Source organism: Uranotaenia lowii, chromosome 1 (assembly GCF_029784155.1).
Source record: "Uranotaenia lowii strain MFRU-FL chromosome 1, ASM2978415v1, whole genome shotgun sequence".
NCBI classification, from domain to species: Eukaryota; Metazoa; Arthropoda; class Insecta; order Diptera; family Culicidae; genus Uranotaenia; species Uranotaenia lowii.
Genome location: NC_073691.1, coordinates 58,818,391 through 58,842,065, shown reverse-complemented (window position 1 = coordinate 58,842,065; position 23,675 = coordinate 58,818,391). Strand labels below are relative to the sequence as shown.

Genomic DNA, 23,675 nt, shown 5'->3' with positions numbered 1-23,675 from the left:
CATCCCCAATGAAGACCGAACGTGAGCGCGTAGGCTTTATCAACTGACAGCTGCTAGCAGTGTTGCCAAATATTTTTGGTGTAGGCTGCGACTACTGACTTCTTCTCCAAAAAAAAAAAAAGGATAAAAATATGTTTGATTTATAAACATATTGAAATGAAAAACAATTTCAACAATGATTCAAGTCAAATATGATGAGATATTCATGATAAGTGGCTTACTAAGCCACACAGAAAGTCCCACACAAACCCTGAAAAACTATTACTAAGAACTCAGACACTCGATACAGAACGAGTGGAAAGTAAAGTCGAACAGAAGAGTATGAAACACTCTTAACAAATCACTACCCTTTTTCTATCCACAGAGCACATACCGATTCTTACTAAAGGGAAAAGCGGTGTTATGAATGGAAACACAGTAGATGTCTCTGTTTTACTTGTTAACTGTTAAATTCCTTTATCGAATTTCATCCTCTCAAATTAGAATTCAGTTAAAAACTCTTTCAACATATATTATTTATGATTTTTTTCTCATTGCCTCGAATTTACTTTTTCCGCTAAAACTCTCTTGTTTCTCAAACCAATTTTTACTAAATTTATAGTTTTGGAAAGCTAGCTCAAATAAATTGTTTTACAATATTCAGCTAATATCATTTATTTCAAAGTTATTCTAAGTAAAAAAAGAACATTTTTAACATGCTTCGGGATGAGAGCTGATAATTAGACTTGAACATATATCAATTTCTTCTTTTGTCACCCCCATTCGAAATTTCCAAAAAACTTGAAGGTAAAGTTTATTGTATTTCATGTTAATTTCGAAGGAAAATTCAATTATCCGAAAGATTACATGACCAAAATACAAATTTTGGAAGACGGAAGTTATTTGACCTTTTGTATTCTTTATTTTATTGAATTATTCGATAAAAAATTATTTGATTTATTGGTTTTGTGCAATGATATAGTGTGCAATTTACTTTCGTGCAATTTATTCCAATTTATTTGTTTTTCGCATTATTTTTTATTGTCCCCCCTCTCGCGATGTTCCATCTCCGGGTGACAAAAGAACACGAAAAATAAAAAAAGGTAAAATTTACCTTTTTGCGAGGTGATTTTTTTCCACCCCTCTTACAAGGTAAATTTTACGTTTTTTTTAATCACCTAGCAAAAAAAGGTAAATTTACCTTTTTTCAATTCACCTAGCAAAAAGGTAAATTTTACCTTTTTCGCATTTACCTAGCGAAATAGTAAATAATACCGTTTTCCCATTCACTGATTTAAAAGGTATATGCTAGTTGGTTTAGTTGGTTTCTTCAATAAAAATTGTAACCGGTTGGTTATAAATCGTTTGATTTTGGTTTTCATTTTGTAGTTTTGTATGTTATATTAGAAAATTCATGTTTTTGTAAAGTCTCACAACAAGATAGCACCACAGTAGGCTACATTTCTGCAAGCTGCTGTCAATTGATATTGGAGGAAAAGGAGGAATATTTGGAAAATGAAACGAAAAAGCCGAAAAGGAAGCTTGCTTCCGTTTTTCGAGGTCTTCTATATCAGGCGTCCGTGTGTGAAGTCTAGTCCACGTTTAGTGTTGTGAAGTTCCAAGGAATTCGCCCGGAAACGCCGGTTGGCTTCCCCACGGCTCGGCACGCAGATCCTTGTGATCTCGCGCCTAATCGTAATAGGATCATCATCTTCGTCCTCGGGTTCTGAGGAACCCTAACTTCCCTTCTCGGCCTGTCCGGATACGGGGCACTCTCGTGGGCAGGCCGATTAAACGCCAATGAAGGAAGACGCCTACAACAACTGAGTCCAGCAACGCCCGCTGGCGCCGACAGTTTCGGCACCCCGTTGATACGCCAATAAATCGACGGCCCTCCTGCTTCCGGAACTGGATTTCCGGAGCCACGACGTCGCGACAGAACAGCAACAGAAGCAGCACATCACGGTTAGTGAAACAATTACACGCCACACAAGACACAGAACATTGTTTATACACACAGATAACACGCCACAAGAAAACTTTGAATAAAAAAACATAGAAACATGAAATTTCCGATTTCTGTATTTTATCCGTAAGTCCTTGGTTACCCAGTAGCCAGCCGGCCCTGAGGTTCCGTACTCTTGAGTACCTTGCCTTGGCTGGTCTAGCCGCTGCTAATATTACCGTAACAAAATGAAAACAAAATGATTCGAAAATTATATTTATTAGAAATAAATTGGGATTTTTCATTATATTTATTTTTGAAATGTAATTAAAAAAAAATAATATCTTAAATTTTCCATTTGTTAACAATTTATATGTTTTGATGATGATTTTGCTACTGTTAACAGTATCCGAAACGGAAGTTCTAAATGGCGAGTGTCGCAAAAAGAACATTCCGATTTTTTCCGTAGCGTTTCATTATTGGAATTATTTGGTTTCATAGATTCTTTGTCGTTTTTAACTTTAACACAAAGTTTTCGATCGGAAAAACGTTTTTTATCAAATTCAATGTGTTAACCAGATGTAAGAAAAATAATATTTAAGGCTAAGCGATCAAGGTAGAACTATCATTTCCCTTGCTCAATCTGATTCATTTTTCCAATTGAGATCATGTAAATCTTTAGTAGTTTACCACTTTTTATTGGCTTCGGGAATTCTCAGGATTTTTAAGCATTTCCCGTGATTCGGGAATTCCCGAATTTTTCTATATCCCGGGAAATCCCGGGTAGGGCACTCTAATCATGACCACGCAAAGTGTAAAAAAGTTGATTAGCAACCGTACTTTAAATGAATCAACCGCAAAAGCTGTTCCAGTCACAGTAGAAAATTGTTGAAAAATGAATTGGAAAGTTGACATGATTTGGATCAATTTTGCATCTTTAGATTTATGAAACACGAAACACAAAATTTTTGACGACAGTTCAAAGGTAGTTGTTTTTTGAACTGTTGATCAATCTGTATTTTCTGAGACAAACAAAAGCGACGAACCTGCGACGACCAGCATGATAAAGCATGGGTCATCTTAAATCTGGACGCTTTAAAACGGGTCTATCTAAATGAAATAGAAGGGAGCTATATAAACGAAATAAAAATGTTTTGTACTCTAAATGTAGGTTTTTTATTGCACTTTAAAGGAAAAATAATAAAAAAATATTCATATGTGGTTTTGATGAAATTTTGAGCTTTTCGTCGAATACCACTCATCATAGATTGGACATGCTGTTCGCTGACCTCAGCGTTCATTTTTTTCCGCCATCTCTTCATCTTTGTTGCATCCCAAGTCGTCCTACCATTCTTCTTCATCTTCCGCTTGACAATTGCCCAATATTTTTCGATAGGGCGGAATTGAGGGCAGTTGGGTGAGTTGATGTCCTTTTCGACTCAATCCCCCCGTTGTCCCGATACCACTGTAGTACCTCTTTGCTGTAGTGGCAGCTTGCCAAATCTGGCCACAACTTTACTGGTCCTGGATCTAATGTACAAAAAAAAACGTTTTTCAAGCACTCCTCCTTGTACATCTTGGAGTCCATGGTCTTGTTTGTCAGAAAAACCGGGGTTTTTCATCCGCAGCTGCAAATACCTTGCCAGATCAAACACTTTCTTGTAAATTTATTGGCAAAAACGAATTTGAACTTGCCAGGGACATCACCCCGACCAGTGGCTTTACATATATAATTTTTGACCAGGAAGCTGCAAAAAATCCACCTTCACGTGCGTTTCGTCATCCATGAGGATGCATCCGTCATACTTCGTTAGAACCTTGTTATATAATTTCCGGGCACGTCCTTTGGCTACTACTTTCTGCTTCAATGTCCCGTTTGGTTGCTTACTGGCCCAATAAGATTGTATTCCTTCACACAGACGAATCATTCTGACGGTGCATCGGTCGACAGTGAATTTCTTGGCGATGTCATAGTCCGACTGCCCTGGGTTTGCCTTAATCGTTCTCAACCAACACCCTCAAATGCAGGTTCCGATACTTAGTTCCACTATGACGCTTGGTATGAGCCTGCCGATCGATAGTATGCTCCTCATGGAAACGTTTGAGAACGCTGCACACGGTCGATTTGACCCGTTTTTAACGATCTCGCGATTTTTAAACCCGACCACGTGTTTTTAACGTGGGTGTCCAAAATTAATTTTCGTCTCGCGGCTTCCATCACGTGAAACTTTTTTTAAACCAAACGAATCGTAATCTTTCAGCACTGATAGAGGAAACATTCCAAAACAAAGTATTGTCAAAACATTCCAGACCCGACAACTAGGAGCGATATGGTATAATAAATAGTGCGTCCAGATTTAAGATGATCCATGCTTTAGATGAATCACTTGCCACACGCTTCAAAGAAATACTGAAATACCTAATAAAACTTCTTGAAATTTGGAAAAAAAAAATCCAAGAATCCTTTATCACACCATAAAATGCAATCTCAGATTGCAAGATATTTGGTTATCGACAGAATTTTCCATTTACCAGTATGTTGACACAGCGCGAGACACAGATCTCGCCAATTAATCGCGAAACTGTACCACCCGCGGATCTCGGATTCTAATCTGGCCCTGCCTGCGTGCATCGTGTCATATCGCGCGTCGCGAAACGACAACTCCTACGTTAGACGTCGGGCGCCCGGCAAACAGTTAGCATCTTGGTGAAATGCGCCCGTCAAGTCAAATTGTTGCAATCATACCTACCTCATATAAAAGCAAGTTGCCTTTTCTCTTTCCCTCTTAGTACAACGGCAGCATTGTGCCCATAATGACCGCGTCGGAACATTTAAGTGAATCGTCGCCGTCGTCACCGCCAGAAACCGTTGAAAATGTCGCCGTCGCCGCGCTTTTGCCAACGACGGTAGTGAATGGTGCAGTTCCGTCGTTATCGTCTATTCGATATGGCAACAATAACGGCGGCCGCGATGGATTTTCGCCAACGCCATCCCCGCACGGGAAAGTGCATCCGCCGGATTTGACGCTCTCATCCTCGGCGATAATGCCGTCGACGACGCCGACCATCACGTGGTCTCTCGGTGCCGAGGATGACGACGGTGAAGAAGATGACCCCAACCGTTCAAATCTGAATACAAATCGAGCAGGGTAATTGTAAAACGTCAAATCGAACCTTTCTTCATGGCTTACTTAGCCCATCATCATCTAGATGCATACACCTAGTGAAGCAGATTCATTCCATTTAGCCGAACATTTAGCATACCACCCGCAGTTTGATTGTCGTAATCTATAGCATCCTAGCTAGCTGCTTACACTTGAGAAGTGCATCGCTCATTAGATCCAGGCGCTAAATGGACAATTAGCGAGCGACTACTTCAAGTCAATAGCACAGCACACACTCCATCGACGTGTCTGAGCTGAGCTGAGCTAAACTAAGAGAGCATGATTGGGAAAGGGATATCGATTATCATCATGTGAAGGTGTTTGATGGGTGCCAACCTGATAGTTGGCTGCCTGATATTAGTCAGCAGTGCTGTTGATAAAATGATATCAAAATAAATACATAACACGTCACCCATCCATCGCCTGTCAATGCAATGATTTGGATCAAAAGCACTTTAAGCCACTGCTGCTTAGTTTGTTTGCATCCGTTCTCATCCCGCTTGTGATAACAATAAAAATCAATACCATTCTTGCGGGATAGGTCAACGAATTGGGATCGATATCGAGCTTCGGTAAATGTTCTCGAAATTTGAAAAAGAATAAGACGCGAAGAGTTAAAAATTAGTAGATACTTGGACAAGATAAAAAAAACAGGGTCATAATCAGAATCGGAATTAGAATCAATCAAAAATCTCTGATGAAAACTAGAATTCAATTGAAGAGGAGTGTGGGTATTTTGAGCAACCCTTTCAATTTGCTTCATACCATAAATATATTATAATGCAAGATAATATTAAAATGGAAAATGGTATGACATTCTACGTTTCTAACATATCTTTTTAAAATAATATTTAATTTTCAATAATTTTTGTTCCTCGTTTTCTGGTTGAACATGATACTTTTTTTTAGATTTAAACAAAATTGTGGGCCGTTTGACGAAATGACTGACAAGACTACGTATCGAATCAATGCATTTTGAAGGTGATACGCTTGAACATAAGACAAGAATTTTTGTTATGAATATACCAACTCAAAAAATTAAAAAAATCATACAAAATTTTGATAAAATATTTTAACTTTTAAAAATTATACGCAAAGAAGCTCAAAACAAAAACTTGGGGGGTTTTATTTCTTATTCACATAAACTTAAGAAATAAAACAATTTTAAGCTTTTATGACGGTTTTACAATGATTAGAAAGTAGAATAAGAGAGTATTTTTGCATGCCTCCATCATGTTTGTAAAATGCCTGTATCCTAGATTTAACAGGTCAAATAGAATATATGATTTTTATCATTAAAACTTCGAATCTAAGCTCTAATTAACATCTTAAGAGAGAATTAAAGATCTCAAAACAGATTTTATAAAGTTTTTCTTATGGATCAACTGCCTCCATAATATGGCAACCCTAACTTTGGTTTTTATTCCATAAAATTATTAAAGATATAGATCTTTATAAAACTTCATGTTTATCGTATGAAACAAATCAGTTTCATTTTCAATGAAATTATACGGAAATGTTGCCAGAAGAACAGAAATTTAGCTTAAGCCCGCACGGATTGAGGTTCGGCATTTTGGATAACAGTTATAATAAAATCTTTTTCTCGAAAACTGAAGGAGGTTTCAACATAAAAATTACTCCAATGTATAGAAAACAGAAGTTGGTTCATGTGTATATAGTTCTTGTACACATATTCGATGTAATATTTGATTAAATCTGTATTCTAATTATCATTCTCGAAGACCACGAGTAGTTTAGTTTAGACTTCTGAAAAATACAGTATGGTAATTTTTTCCATTTGCTAAAACAAATGAACTGTGTTTACAATATTTATTTTATTTTTATTTACATAGTATTCCGTCTTAAGACATAAGCTTAGCTTAGCTTAGCTTAGCTTGATTGACTACTCACATCCACCTTAAATCATAGAGCTCGAAATGTTATCAGTTGTCATACAATATTTCGTACTTTAGCAAATTAAACAAGTTTTGATTTCAATGCAATATATACATACATCGAGATCTTTATCTTGATTAAACATTTCGAATTCCATGATCGCTGGCGTGGCTCAGTAGAACGAGTTCTACATCGCCAATGGTTGCTACTCCGTGATTGACCGAGGCCATCAATTTTGTTCAGAGGTCAAAAGAATTATGCTTGGGATTAGCATAATTCTCAATGCACAAAACTGATGCTCTCTCTTTAGACATCAATAACGGCGCCGGCCACGTCCTAGTAGTCAATAGATAGTTGGGAAAATAGAGAAAGGGATGAAAGTTATCAATTTGCGCTTTAGGACCGAGGTCACCTCTGCATCCTAGCAAACAATTTTGTTTTGGAGTGTGGGTAAAAGGAAACAATTTGGAAACACTTTTGACAAGTGCATGGATCTGATTGAACCTGTCTTCCTTTGATTACATTATAAAATCCTATAAGTTCTCTGAGTAAAAAATTTCTTAATTAAATTTCCAGCCTTGATCCTATAAAAATAACGTTTGAAAACACAAAGCTCCTACCAGCCAACTGAATACAGATCAAAGGCTATAATATATCCATTTCAACATATTTTTGATTCAGAAAACATTACTTTAGATGTTCTGAGACCTAAAGCTGCTGAAAAGCTTATTGCTGTGTAACTTCAAGGAAATGTTTAAAATGTTATTTTCAGACACGCATGTTACATTTTTCATCGCACTGATTAAAAGGATCTCTCTATTTATGTTGATTTTTTGTTTTGTCTCCGCGATGTCGCGAGTCTATTTATTCGTTTTTAAAACATATTATGAAAATGCGCACCTTTAAACGTACAAAATTAAAGGAATGTATTATTTTGCTGGATAATTTTTTCTTTATTTTAAGAGACTTCCAGCCTTTGGTTGGTTCGTCTCTCAGCTGGAAGAATTCTTCAAAACCCACGAATATGAAATCCTCTGTAAATAAATACTCTACTTCATAAACCACCCAAATCTGAATTCCTTAAAAAAAAATAATTTCTTTTCTTATCTTTCACCAAAATCCTCATCGTTAAACTTTTTTTAAATGGAACGTTCTGTCTTATTTTTTATACCGTCATTAAAATTGGCAAACATTTTACCTTCTTCCTTGAAATTCACTTATTTGACATAATCCAATGTAAAACTTATATTGCATAGATACTGTTTATTTGTATCTCATTATAGAATAAAACGGTCAACAAAGGACCACCTACGACCCCAACTGCGAAGTGGCATTGGCCAATGCCATTTTAAATAAATTCACTTTAAAACTTACCGCCCCCCCCCCCCCCCTCACACACACACACACACACACACACACACACACACACACACACACACACACACACACACACACACACACACACACACACACACACACACACACACACACACACACACACACACACACACACACACACACACACACACACAAAATTCTCTGTATAACCTAGAAATAAATTTAGGACAAAATACTTAGCTTAGATCCACAGTACCGCCTGGAAACTTTGAATTTTCTGGATTCACGATTCACTACAAAATGCCGCTGTCATCAGAATGATCGTAACGCCGGTAATGCACTGCACTCTTTTAAGAATTTCACCCGACAACATAATTCCACTCAACAAATCAACATTAAATCACGTAGCTCCAACTAAAATCTCACTTTCTCCGATGAGTTTTATACACTACGCGAAAGTAATTTTTACATCGTTCGAGAGCCACACAAAAAAAAACATTTTCAACACCATTCGAGAGGCCCGACTTCCACAAGTTTCGTTTCTATATCAGTCAGTTCCGCAGCCAGACGAAATACTATAAAAAATATCTAAGTTAACTTCAACAACTTATTAATATTATGAAAATTATAAATTTTCATTTTTCACAGAAACTTCAACCCGAAAAAATGCACGAGCGAAAAACACACGACCATAGTATTCCGTCTTAAGACATAACTTGACGAACATAATTCCTAAAATTCACTCGGTCCATGGCAACCGTTCTCCAATTTCTCGGGCACCCCACGTTCGCCAGATCACGCTCCACTTGGTCTAACCACCTCGCTCGTTGCGCCCCCGCTCGTCTTGTTCCTACCGGATTCGTGGCGAACACCTGTTTTGCAGGACAGTCATCCGGCATTCTCGCAACATGTCCCGCCCAGCGTATCCGGCCAGCCTTCACCACCTTCTGGATACTGGGTTCGCCGTAGAGTCGCGCGAGCTCGTGGTTCATCCTTCGCCATCCTTCGCCTTCCACATTCCGTTCTCCTGTACGCCGCCAAAGATGGTTCTTAACACTCGTCGCTCGAATACTCCGAGTGTACGCAGGTCCTCCTCGAGCAATATCCATGTCTCGTGCCCGTAGAGAACAACCGGTCTAATAAGCGTCGTATACAGGTTACACTTCGTGCGAGGGCTAAGTCTTCTCGACCGCAGTTGCTTGTGGAGTCCATAGTAGGCACGACTTCCGCTGATAATTCGCCTCCGGATCTCACGGCTGGTGTCATTGTCTGCGGTCACCAGTGAGCCGAGATAGACAAAGTCTTCGACTATCTCCAGCTCGTCGCCGTCGATCGTGACCTTGTTATTACTGGACAAGCGGGTTCGGTCGGTCTCGGATCCGCAGGCCAGCATGTACTTGGACGTATTAATCATCAACCCAATCCTTCCTGCTTCGCGTTTCAGTTTGCGGTAGATCTCCTCCACCGCCGCAGATGATCTGCCGACTATATCAATGTCATCGGCAAAGCAAATAAGTTGACTGGATCTGTTGAAAATCGTGCCCCGCATTTCGCCCACCGCTCGTCGAATAACACCTTCTAGCGCCACGTTGAACATCATGCAGGATAGACCATCACCTTGTCGAAGCCCCCTGCGAGATTCGAATGAACTCGACAATTCACCCGAAATCCACACACAGCACTGCGTTCCATCCATCGTCGCCTTGATCTGTCTGATCAGCTTCCCGGAAAAGCCGTTCTCGTCCATGATTTTCCATAGCTCGTTACGGTCGATCGTGTCGTATGCGGCTTTGAAGTCGATGAATAGATGGTGCGTAGGGACTTGGTGTTCGCGGCATTTTTGGAGGATTTGCCGTAATGTGAATATCTGGTCCGTCGTAGACCGTCCCTCCATAAAGCCGGCCTGATGACTTCCCACGAATCTGCTTGCTTGTGGCGTTAGGCGGCGGAGTAGGATTCGGGACAACACTGTGTTTACAATAGGCGATGGAATCGAAAAGTTGTTTTTTCTCTTTTTAAGAAAAACCCGTAAGATCTGTCAGAAATTGGGTGAAATTTTAGCTACATCCCACTTGCACTAATGCAAAACCATCACTCAAATTCGACAGAAGACTCGTTCCGTAAAATGGTGGGTATCGGGACAATTTTTTGACTATATCTGTAATATTTCTGTCAAATGATGCTCTTAAGCACTCGATTTGTTTTAGATGGTGTATTTTGTTGACCTGAACCACACTTAATCAAATTAAAAAAAATCTCTTTGATTTTTTCGTTTTTTTTTTCAAGGGAGTTACACAGCCATAATCATTCTTCCCTAGAATTGATTTTTCCGATCCCAAGAAATCACTTTTTTATACCCACGCTTTTATTTATTTCAAAAAAAAGTTTTATGTTTCTAGATTTCCTACTGAAGCTGAAAACCCTATTCCTCTAGGATCATCTAAAAAGTAAATTTTCTTCAGTTCTACATTACACTAAGGTTTTTTTTACGCGGTATGAATTTCGTCGTTAACGTATAGGACTTGGAATATTTTCGCTCAAAACACGTGTTGATTCGCGAAAGCCGTGTAGAAGAATCATATCCATGGCAAAAAAACGCGTAAAAAGAAGCCGTGTTAGTAAAACTGAGCAAAATCAAACCGCGTAAAAAAGACCATAGTGTATTTCATAAAATTGCTTGAGGGTTTTTAAACACATTTTTGGACATGTACCGATTACCGCCACGATTAGGGCCAAAGAATGTGTTGTTCAAACGTATCACCGTGCGAACAGTTTGAATTAATTGTATTCCTTTTTTCGTTAAAATCATATTGAAAGAATTTTTCATCATATCGGTTAGTATAGATCGTAAGTATGTTGCGAAGGAAAAATTACTCTTTTAAGGCTTTTAAAAACAGCGAAAACCAAAGTTTTCGTTTTGAAAATTGTTGTTTTATATCAACAGGAGCAGAATCTTGGAAAATCATTATATTTTATACAAAACAACCAGCAAAATCATATGTACCTACTTTTATTTGCTTGGGACCTTGCCACGAGCAGACTTGTTATAGGATTCATGAGTTTTTTCGTCCATCAGAAATCATCTGTCTCATAGCCTTGGTACCGTCTATTTGTTACGAACTCTGGAACTAGCAAAAATTTGATGTTTGAGGCTTGGTTTGAAAAACTCACAACTTGGCAACACCCTCAACTTATCGGAGAAAAAAATGTTGGACATTTCAGCGATCTGATCTCCACTTAGTTTTTCGTTTATTTAAAATTAAAAATTCTGGTATTTGATTTAATTTTTCTGATGACCTTTAACCGTAGTTGCTGTTCATTAGACCGCTGCAAGCTTTGTATGGAAATTTCAAATTCTTAAATTTTTACACCTCCCATAACTTTTTTTGGTTGGTTTTGCTGCCAGAAATAGCAATAAAAATTTTGGAAGCGATCCATCCAGTCCTGAATTAGCGCAACGAGTTTTTATTTTGTATAATACCATTCTTGCGGGATAGGTCAACGAATTGGGATCAATATCGAGTATCTTTTAACAATATTTAATTATTTTTATTTCGCTGAACAATTTTTAATCATGATCTGAAATTTATTTAAGAATTTGGATTGAGTTTTTTTTTAATATGGCATAAACTTTATATTTTTTGTGATTTTTATGTCCGAAGCTTTGATTCATTCGAAATTCAAATTCGTATGCGTTTTCAGGGTTTTTCGAAAATGTTGATTTGAAATTTGTAAACATGACTGCTTAAAATTTATTTTCAAGCAATTGTTTAGTTCAGAATAAGGAATCGTTTTAGTAAAATTTAATATTTTTCCAAGTTTGTATGATGGCCATAAGTAATTATTTACTGTGCATTTTTGGTATTGCTGTTATTTCTAGCTAAACCCCTCCACCCCCCCCCCCCCCACACCCTTATACATCTTACCCATTTTCTTTTCTTCTTGCTCATTTACGGTCTTTCTCCTTTATCATCTTTCTCCTTTTCCCTCGTTCTCCTTTTTCACTTTCTCATTTTCCTCTTTCGCCAATGCACAGTGGTGCAGAACATCAATCTAGCTGTACGAAATTAATAGCGCCCAGGGATGAAAAGATAGACATTTGATGTCTTCAACAACATTGTTCAGTTTTACAAGGAGCATATTCTAGTATCAAAATTTTTGCCGAGGGGTCCACCGATAGCGAGATAAAAATGCTAACTTTTTTGTTTTTCAAATTAGGGCTTTGATGTCTTCGACAAAGTTGTTTATCTGATCAAAATACATAACCCAAGCAACCAAAAGTCCCATAAAACAGGTACAAAAACGCTTACTCAGCCTCATCATTGATATGAAGTGCCTTCTATGCAGCTCAAAATTTAAGTTCTTATTGATACTTTCAAGTTTCAAAACAAGTCTTAATGATCTTCTATTCAGCTTCCAGCGGCCTCTTAATTCAGCTTCCAAAAACTCGCGAAATGAGCAAAAAAAATTATTCTCTATCTTCAACTGAACCATTGGCTTCGGTTCATATCACCTTCTCTTGATTATTTACTGTGTTCTGTACCGGTGCCGCCATGATGCCACGCGCCGGATTTCAAACTCGACAAATTGCTCAATTGCTCTTTCCTACATTTCCTACATATATCGCATCAGAATGGTCACTCAAGTACAAAATTACTTATAGAAAAAAAACTTATCCGGCCTGGGGATCGAACCCCGACCTTCGTGGTGAGAATCAAACACGCTACCACTAGGCCACGCCTAGATGTTGTTCTAACTGAAACTAAAACTCGAAGTGGTGATTTGATTTTGAAAGCACATCAATGCACTTTTTGTGACTTATCAAATCCCGTTTGAGCACTTTTGTACCCTTTATGTGACTTACCAAATCCCGTATTGAGCACATTTGTGCCCTTTATGTGACTTAAGTCCCGTATAACGTACGTATAGATCACTTTTGCAGCTTTTAAGTTCGTTAATGAGCACATATAGTTCACTAATGGGAATTGGGCAAAACAAGTCACATACAACGTACATATTAATCACTTTTGCAACTTTCAAGTTCATTAATGAGTACATAAAGTTCACTAAAGGGAATTGGGCAGTTGATTCTCTTTGTCAGCCAATATGTAACTTTCAATGCCTTCATTCAAGTAAATATGTGACTTTTGGTTGCTTGGGAAGTTTGTTGAATATGTCAAAGTCCTGTCACATCACCCTCAGGAGTTACAGTCAAAGTAAAAAAATCTCTTGAAAAAACAGTTTTTTGAACCTGACACGTTGCAGATTGGATAAAACGGTTCGCTGTCTTTGAACCAAAGTTGACACATGCCACGATCTACAATTGTCTCATACATTATGGTGGGTTTAGAATTAAGTTGCTGAAGCTCTATAGAAAGCATTTAGTGTATTTTATTGGCAATTTTGGAAGGCTCGTCCATCGAAAAGTGCACATTTTCGCAACACCCCGTTTTTTGTAATTATTTTTGATGATAAGCGGAACCATTTCCATTCGAAATTAGCGCGGAAATCGGTGGAACTAGTAGAGATTTGAATGATTGAAAATACACATTTTATGTAAAAATTACCTATTTAGCTTATTGAGAAAACGTTAAAATATTTAATTGATTAATAAAATGTCGCTTTTTTCTTTTATATATTTTGTTTTATTAAAAGGCATTTAAATTCGATTAAAACGAATGACTCAACGAAAAGACAAAAGCGAATTGCTTGTAGGATTGGTAATTTGGATTCAGTTACTTGGAACCAGTTGAAGCAGTTATATTGTAATGGCAAAATTCTATTATTCAAATACTAATTTAGTGCTCTACCAAATTTAATAGATAAGTTCCATTCATTTTTTTGGGGTTTAAATGATTTGAAAAATCGAATTTAAATGACTTTTCATAAAACAAAATTTAAAAAAGAAAACTGCAACACTTTATTAAAAATTAAATGTTTTAACGTTTTTTTCTATAAGTTAAATAGGTAATTTTTACATAAAATGTGTATTTTCAATCATTCAAATCTCCACTAGTTCCACCGATTTCCGCGCTAATTTCGAATGGAAATGGTTCCGCTTATCATCAAAAATAATTACAAAAAACGGGGTGTTGCGAAAATGTGCACTTTTCGATGGACGAGCCTTCCAAAATTGCCAATAAAATACACTAAATGCTTTCTATAGAGCTTCAGCAACTTCTAAACCCACCATAATGTATGAGACAATTGTAGATCGTGGCATGTGTCAACTTTGTTTCAAAGACAGCGAACCGTTTTATCCAATCTGCAACGTGTCAGGTTTAAAAAACTGTTTTTTCAAGAGATTTTTTTTACTTTGACTGTAACTCCTGAGGGTGATGTGACAGGACTTTGACATATTCAACAAACTTATGTATTTTGATCAGATAAACAACTTTGTCGAAGACAGCAAAGCCCTAATTTGAAAAACAAAAAAGTAAGCATTTTTATCTCGCTATCGGTGGACCCCTCGGCAAAAATTTTGATACTAGAATATGCTCCTTGTAAAACTGAACAATGTTGCTGAAGACATCAAATGTCTATCTTTTCATCCCTGGGCGCTATTAATTTCGTACAGCTAGATTGATGTTCTGCACCACTGTACAATGTCAGACTGGTATAGAAAACCTCGAGACGTGTTCCGGTTAGGTAACGGTTTCAAAGTTACTCACGCCCGTCACAGCATCCACTCCCGTAGGTTTTCTAACCACCAAGGCATGGCTGATTGAGAAACTACCAAGCTAGAATCCCGTCACGACCACCCCGAATGGTATCTCCGCGACCTTTTGCTGCAGAAAAGATCGTAGCTACGCCCTAAGATCGCCTTGCTTTTGAATTGTGATCCAAGACCTTCCGTTAGCTTGTCAAGTTTGGTCGACTATCTCGCTCTCTCCGTTCATCATCTTTCCTGATTCTTATCAGATCACGCATGATTTGCGAGATTTCGTCGACTATAGCACGCCACGACCGTTCGTCGCGACACATTTCACTCACAATGTTTTCAGCGTTTAAATTTTGAAGTTGTTGACGTCTTGAAATGAACCAGGGACAGACAAAGATAGCATGTTCTGCCGATTCCTCCGTATCTACGCATTCCGGGCAATAAGGCGACCTGCTTTGCTGACCTTTAACTTTCACTAGGTCAACGACCTTTTAACTTGAAGGTGATATCAGACCTGACCTTAAATATCTGGTCAGGAGGAACAGCTAAAGAAAAACGACTGTTTGTTAGGACTTCAAATATACAACTAAACTTTATTTGGACTTCAGAAGTAAACTTGGGGCTACTCGCTATAATTTAATTCTCTTCTCTCAATAAGCTTAAACTGATGATGGTATTGCTTAAAGCACCCATGAACCGAAAGGAACTGCGTCAGGTAGAAGTTGACCTCTCTATACTTCCAATTTACCCAGCCTGAAAGCCACGGGATAAGCCTATACGTCCATCTTGCGTTGTTCGATGCGTGCCATTGCTCGTGCTACTTGAGCATTGACGCTGCTCGTCGAATTTACGCACTCCTCTAACAGCTCTTGCTTCATAACACTCCATATCCTCCGCCAGAGTTATGTCGATGGGAATGATGCCCGCTATGACAAAAGCTGCATCTGCTGATATGGTCCTGTACGCACAGGAAACTCGCGTGGCTATCAGCCGATGTGTGTTCCGTAATTTGAATCTGTTGCGCTCTACTTATATGTCGGAGCTCCAGGCCGCTCCTCCGTATCGTAGTTCCGACAGTGCTACGCTTGCAAGGAGACGTCTTTTGCTACTCTTTGGACCATGGCAGTTCGGCATAATCCAGGCCAATGAATCGATAACTTTCGATGCACTTTCACAACAGTATTTGATATGCGCACCAAAACCTAAGCGATTGTCGACCATCACTCCAAGATATGCCAGCTGCTGTTTCGAAGATGTCGTGTGTACTCCAACAGTAATCTACATGTGCGGCACAACTCTTTTGTTGGTCACGAGCAGAGCTTCGGTTTTATGGTGAGCCATCTAAAGCTATCCATCCAGATGCCAACCCTTTCTACGGACACCGTTGCAAGGTCTTCTACTTCCTCGATTGTTTAGCCGGTGATCATGAGCACGATATCGTCAGCAAATCCGACTATCTGCACGCCTGCTGGTATTTTCTGTGTTAACACCTCATTATACATGGCATTCTAAAGCACAGGTCCTAGTATGGAACCCTGTGGAACACCCGCTGTTGGGGCAGTAGATCGTAACCCTGTTTCGATTTCGTACGCCAGGACTCGAATTTCGAAGAAGCTTTCCATTATCCTGCAGAGGGTATTGGGAACACGCCTCCTGTGAAGCGCTTTGGCAATAGCTTCCCAGCTGACATTGTTCAAGGCATTCTTAACGTCGATCGTCACAATGGCACAGTGACGAACACCTGTCCGCTTCTTTTTATAAATACGCGCGCTACGCTCACTCTGTGCACATCCATTCTATAGTGAAAACTGTTGGGGCAGCTAGGTTAAATTCATATACATAGACACTCTGAAAACTGCAAACTATCTCAAGATTGCATACTCTTTTGTTTTTGACATAGAGTAATTTTCCAGGTGCCCATAGACATAGTGCGTTCAAATAGATGTCCGTTAGTGTGGCAGCGGATTCATCAACGGACCATATACATTTTGTATATAGGCCTACGAAACTGACCTGTTTAGAGCGCCGACGTGGTCTAGCGGATAGGCTGGCGCGAGTCTGGTTTTGGTATGCCAGGCGTATTGGGTTCAATTCCCGGTATCGGCAAGAAAAAACTTTTGAGTTCGAATCCCATAAGTGGCCGACATGTAAGATGTGTTTTCTGTTATAACTGACTATATAATAAGAATGCTCAAACAGTTGCCAGCTGGCCAGGTATATACACAGTGCGGTATACCTGTCGTAGATTCATAACATTGAAAATGTGATGAATTTTATACGGTTGCGAAACTGATTGTCTCGTTCTTCTAATAAGACTCACATATACACATAACACATTCATTACATGACAGTTCACACGAAGCCATGGTGTCGGGTATGTGATGATTTGCATTGAAGAATAGTCGAACTCATGATCTAAAGAATGCAATTCAGCGCATACGTTGGCGAAACTGCGGTGAATCCGTGCACCCATGGTGGTAGAAATAACAAAAAAAAAACAAAGGCCTTCGAAACTGACCTGTGTGAAATTTCTGTTCGATCGGGTTTGGGTCCCAAACTTTTCGGTGCGATATTTGTTACCCTCAAAAATCACCACAGGAGAGGAAAACAGGGACATTAAATTTTAATGTTCATGCCAAATTACCAAATTACTCATATAACGTCAAGACCTGGTGTTATCCCGAGAAAAGTTTTGGTCAACTTTACTCTATGATTTTTTGTTTGTTTGTTTGTTTTGTTTATTTTTATAGAGACTTTAAATTTAGAATTCATTCGCCTCTTTCAATCTATAATTTTTTTTTTTACCGTTTGTTTTATAAAAAAAAATACAGATTTACATATATAACAAATCTCAAATCTCTAAACGATATGCTTATCATTTGAATGTTTATAAGAAAACTTCAACAAATTTTTTTACATAGGTGGTCGAGTGATTTCTCAGAAGGGTGGTCCAAAAAACTAAATTTAAAACCAAAAACATGAAATAAAAATTTAGCTTAAATTCGATGCAAATTACGCCGAGCTGTACACAAAACGAAAAATATGACAAAAATTACAACAGAGATGACAGAAATAACAATTACAATAATAAAAGTAATGAAAAAAATGACAAAATAAACAAAAATGGCTATTTTTTTTTATTTTTGTCTCTAACAATACATTGTCGTTGAACTTAATTCTATGTCAGAGAAAAAAATCAGAGGGAAGTAAATTAGCCATAAGTATTCAAAGTTATTATCAGAACTCGTTTGACCTGCAAATGTTTCCAGACCTTTCTCACTAAGTCAGTTTCACAACTTCGCAGCTGCATTTCACGAATATGCGAATGTTAACCTCCGGCACCAAATACAAAAGGCATAGGTATTATAGCAGTATGGTGGAATGGCTTGTCATGGCGCAAAAAAAAACAAACTAGGTAGTCCAAATTTTCGTCATGATAAACTGTGTGAATGATTCGATTCGAATATGGGTATTTCACTACCGCGATATTGGCGGCAAAAACGGAAATGACCGCCAAAATCATTTAGAAATCAGTCATTTCCTTCAAAAAAATTTTGTTCAATTAATACTTTTTCAAACTGTAATGTGATTCCTTATTTATGTTTTTAAACAATGAGAAATGCAACGCGCAAGCACCCTCTCAAAACTGGAGTATCCTCACGAGGAAGGCTCCTTCCCCAGAGGCGTTGTCACAAGAAACTGCCTAAAGTTCCCAGGCTGTTCAGCTCACCAGTCATCGTCGTCGCGGTCGTATTGTAAGTCGTACCCATATACCTAAACCAGTTCAAGTCCGGCATTGCCGGGGATTAGTCGGGATTTTCTGCGGATCACAATCAAATCTTTTGAATGGCGCTTATTGAGGGATTAGCGTCGACGATTTGCGATTCGGGTTTCGACATCGTCGTCGGTGAGGTTCCACCAATAATAATAGAACTCATTACGAAAGCCGGTCCTGTCCCCAAGATTGTTTAACCGATTATCGCTCGACAGCAAATTAGTCGTGGCTTAGTCACTGACTGACTGGCCTAAAGACAACCGCACCGATTATCGCCCGGGTGCAGCAGCAGCAGCACAAATCAATCAGGTATTTCAAGGCATCATCATATATTGAGACTAGAGGGTACCTACATATATTTGTAGGTGACAGCACCAGAGTAAAAAAAACGTGTCATGAGTGTGTCCAGTATCGTGCGGCTTTAGGACGATTTTTCGAGTGCCCATCGCATTGGCTCTATTAATTAGTTGGTCGATGGTATTGATGATGATGTTATCTGAAATTCGCCAATGAACGTGAAAGTTAATTGCTTCTACAAGCAGTACGTGACTTGGTTTGCGATGGTGAACATCGGTCATCAGTTCGTGTGCCCTTTGAATGGGAAATTGTACCTGGACCTAAAAAAGTGAGTTTTTTTTTGCGCGAATAACCTGCTCCTGGAAGCCTTGACATAATGTCAATAAACAACCTGTGTTAATTGTGAGCGTTTACGACTTGAACAACGGCAAGCTCTTCTACGGTTGATTATTATTTGCGATATTGAAAAATCAACGAATAGGTAGTTCAACTCAGAAGAATTCCGGGAAGCGACTTAACACAGTGAATATATTTTGTCAAAACTGCAGAGTGTTACCACGTGTTAACATCATAAACGTGTCAGACATTCAGAAATTTTTATCAACTTTCATTACCGCCAACGTCAGAGTGAGTTGAAATCTATCTCGCAGACAACTGCTTTTCGCGTCTACTCGAGGTTCTGCTTGACATTATTCCAACAGCTCTTTGGTGTATTGGAAGGGTTGAAGTCCTTGAGCATCGCATGGACGTTGCTTGAAGCGTACCACGTCATCTGCTTTTCTCCAAGATCTCAGTCTAAATGAAACGAAACCACTGTGAATGCCTAAAAAAACTGTCAGATAACTGAGTCAGTTAGAATGTCACAGAATATAGGGGAGAGTGGGGCAACGTGGGCCACTCTGAATATCTCAGATGTGTGTTGAGATAAAAATTTCCATCCAACTCTCATCGTCGTCGCTTTGCGTAAGCATATTTTTCTATATGTTGTTGACCTTAATACGCATCATATGCTTCTTTTATTTATCAAGTTTATAAAAGTTAAAAAAAATTTACTTTCATAATTAAACAAGCACCCCCCAAGTAACACAGATTATGCCAACTAGCATTAGGAAGTTTTATTATGGTTTAATTATGGCATTTTTTTTGTGCAGCTCGTTTTATGGCGGTTTTATTATGGTCATGCAGAATGCTTATAATTTTTTTTTCGACCATATGTTTTCAGATGGTTTTGAAAACGCTAATAAAACTTTTATTAAACACGCTGTTTTAGTTATTTTGAAAGAGTTATGAATGCTATTTTTAAACTATAATAAAACACAAACCTAGAAGTTTGCTCCAAGCTTTCTTTTGCATGTTCTATAATAGCACTCAGTGCATGATTATTAAACCGCCATAAAACTTACACACAAAAAAAAAGCATAGTAAAATTACTAAATCCGTGGTTTAAACGAACAACAGGCGACCATATTTTTGAGTCAAATATGTTTTGTTGTTTATAATACCTTACGCATAGCTATTTTACCATGTGCTCAATTTGTCTGCGCATAGTAAATTCGACTGCGCTTTAGTAAAATTGTCAATGAAATGATGCATTATTTTACTTCGTCCCTAGTAAAATTAATATGTTTTATGATGAAACTAGTATGTGTTATGATAAAGATTAGGAGGAGCGAGGAGCTTGATTTAAATAGTAAAATTACTATGTATGTTTGTTTGTTTATTTGCATGCATGCATTATGACATTATTTGAAACATGAAAATTCACACTTCCGACACACGTCGGTCAATGTTAGTGTGTTCTCCCGATGCTCTGGAATGATTTTCAAAGTTATGTAACTATAAAGCAGCTCAAAATTAGTTTTTTTTACAAACGAGTTTGATGATTAATGATCCTGAATTAGTGTAAACAACAAGAATGTTTACCATAGTAAAATTATCATACGCACTTATGTTTTTGAGTCAAATATGTTTTGTTCTCAGAAGTACGATGTGCGTAGTATTTTGTTGATATGAATTGGTGCCACAATGTCATAATTACTATGCGGATGGTAGTTGTGATAGAAATTATGATGAAATTATCATGACCATAGTATTTTCGACAACAAACATTGAGAGTTATCGAAAATTACCAGGTACATAGTAATTTCAATATTGTTTCATGCGCACTTTCACAAAATCGATGCTAAACTTTTCGTGGTTGAAAATACTACACGCTAGAAATTATTAAACCATTTATGTTTCAAAAATAACCATTTTTGACCTTTTCCCGGGAAATGTCATTTTATGAGTTCTCCATGAGAAGTCATAAAATGACTTCTCGGGGAGAAGTTCAAATATGGTTATTTTTTAACCGAATGCGATTCTGGAGGAGAAGTTGAAAAATGGTTATTTTTCAACCGAAATTCAAATGAGCTGCTTTTTTCGATTCATGAGAATTTGTCATAAAATTTTAAATAAAAATCGTCATTTTTCGTTCGCAAAATCAGTTTTTCGACATTTGAAAGAAACCAAGAAAGATTAGTGATAGTATTTAGTATTATTTACATTTTTGAACAGTAGAAATCGAAGTCCTTCTGGGACGGACATTATTTTCGTGTTAGCGTTGTAGAGTCACTACAGACTGTTCCCTGAAGCTTGCTGTTGGGCTGTCGACGAGTGTCTTGATTGGGACCAAGTGTAGACGCTGCCGGAAGTGGTCCATGGACAGTGTTTCTAATAATGAGAAAAGAGATGGAAAATAAAATCAGATTATTTGAAAAAAAAATTAAGTTATAACTTACAAGTTCTTGTTATTCCTTTCCAAGCGAGGCTAGCCTTTTTAGAAATCTGCTCAAGGATGGGTTTGCATTATTCCGTTGTATTACTTAATTTGCTGCTGTAGTTTTTCCAACTATTTGAGCTGGGATGTTAGTGTTGCAGCAGATGTAGTTAGGAATATCCTACCGCCCTACCGAATGTACCATTTCCTTTATATCCGGGTGATGTTTTCCTATCATTCCTACCCACTTCAGCTCCCTCCGGATGGTACGGAAAATGACCGGACCAAAAAATTTTAACACTTGAACGAATTTTTGCTGTTTTCCGCACCAGGTCGAATACTGCTTCCGATTATTTAACTCCAGCGGGCTTTCCCTGTCCGAGGAAAACATAAATAAAGTATAAGGATCCTCAAATTTCGGCATCCTATTAATAGGAGTGAAAAAAAAACAACAGATTCATCAATCCAAATATTATTGAAGACTTACCTCTCCGGACCAGAGGATGTGCGTCGTTCCATTTTCACATCTATAAATGGCGCTAAATAAGCGAAAAATGTTAAATTTCTTATTTTTAACAGAAAATGCACCTGTGGCTGCAGAACCAATCACTTTCAAAATGGCGTGATGTACATATTTCTAAATTTTTCATTCATTTTTTGGTTTTCACTCGAGAACTATCAAAATGGTTAAATTTCTTCCCAGAAAAATTCTTAAAAAATAACCATATTGAAAGTTTGTCATCAAAAACAATAAAATGGTTATTCTATAAACATAAATGGTTAGATAAAAATGAGCGTGTATAGCGCTGAAATGATAAAATTATCATGACAGCGTCTTTGGGATGACCACTCAATTTTTTTCCGTGTAGTGACAGTTTTCGATCAAGATGTCAAAACAGGACACGCTCAGATTAGATAGCACATATTTGAATTGGAACTCCCATTTTTACACATTTTTGGTAAGTTATGCGTGTTGGTTTTGAGTTAAAATTTAAAAAAATACATCTTTGAAAACTTGAAATCACCAAAAGTGATATGAATATCTTTACAATATGAGTATTGAGTGAAAGGGCCCAAATAGTAGGAAAAAAATTGTTGCTTGACGCCATCATTAATTCAAGATGGCGGCTTCCGCTTTTATTTTCAAAGCTGTATATTGCTGAAAATATCGTGAAACCTTCACAATATGATTATTAGTTGAAAGTAATAAACTAGTAGAAGTCAAATTTCGTTGCCCGTCGCCATCTTAAATCCAAGATGGCGGCTACCACTCAACTTGAAAATACTGTAAATGACTGAAAATCGCATAAAACCTATATTATAGGGGTATAAGTTGAAAGAAATCAACCGGTAGAAGTTGAATTTCACTATCCGACGCCATCTTGAAATCCAAGATGGCGGCTTCCGCTAAACTAAATGTAGTGAATGACTTAAAATGACATGAAACCCAGGTGGTAGTGGGTGGAAGGGCTTAACGAGTAGAAGTCGAATATTGCTATCTTACACCATCTTGAAATCCAAGATAGCAGCTTTCTATAAACTTTAAAAATGCTCTAAATCATTGAATATCGCATGAAACCTCCAAATATGGGTGTTTGTCAATTAGGATAGGTTATAAAAAGTTTATTTTTGCATTCTGACGCTATCTTGAATACCAGAATGGTGGCTTCAGCTGAACTTAAAAATACTGTAAATGAATGAAAATAGCATGAAACTCCCAAATATATTGTATTGGGTGCTAAGGCTAAATGATAGAAGTCAAATATCTCTTTTCGCGTTTCTCTGAAAATCTGTAAGTGACTGAAAATCCCACAAAAACCACCACAATACAGACCCTGTTCGTTTTTGGCAACATTCGATTT

At 37.8% G+C, this 23,675-nt stretch overlaps 1 protein-coding gene across 8 annotated transcripts in view; it reads left to right on the top strand.

Moving 5' to 3' along the window:
* The window catches only part of LOC129739080 (proton channel OtopLc), a 60,344-nt gene that overhangs the window by 23,966 nt on the left and 12,703 nt on the right, over positions 1 to 23,675 (top strand). Inside the window, exon 1 of one of the 8 annotated variants that reach the window (XM_055730466.1) lies at positions 4,730 to 5,073. The exons of 5 other annotated variants lie outside the window; for them this stretch is intronic. In XM_055730466.1, coding sequence (XP_055586441.1) covers positions 4,739 to 5,073 — 335 coding nt within the window. In that variant the 5' untranslated portion in view covers positions 4,730 to 4,738. Of the gene's footprint in view, positions 1 to 4,729; positions 5,074 to 18,764; positions 19,068 to 19,248; positions 19,384 to 23,675 lie in introns of those variants that run through there. 2 more of the 8 variants (XM_055730473.1, XM_055730467.1) reach the window with 2 other exon arrangements.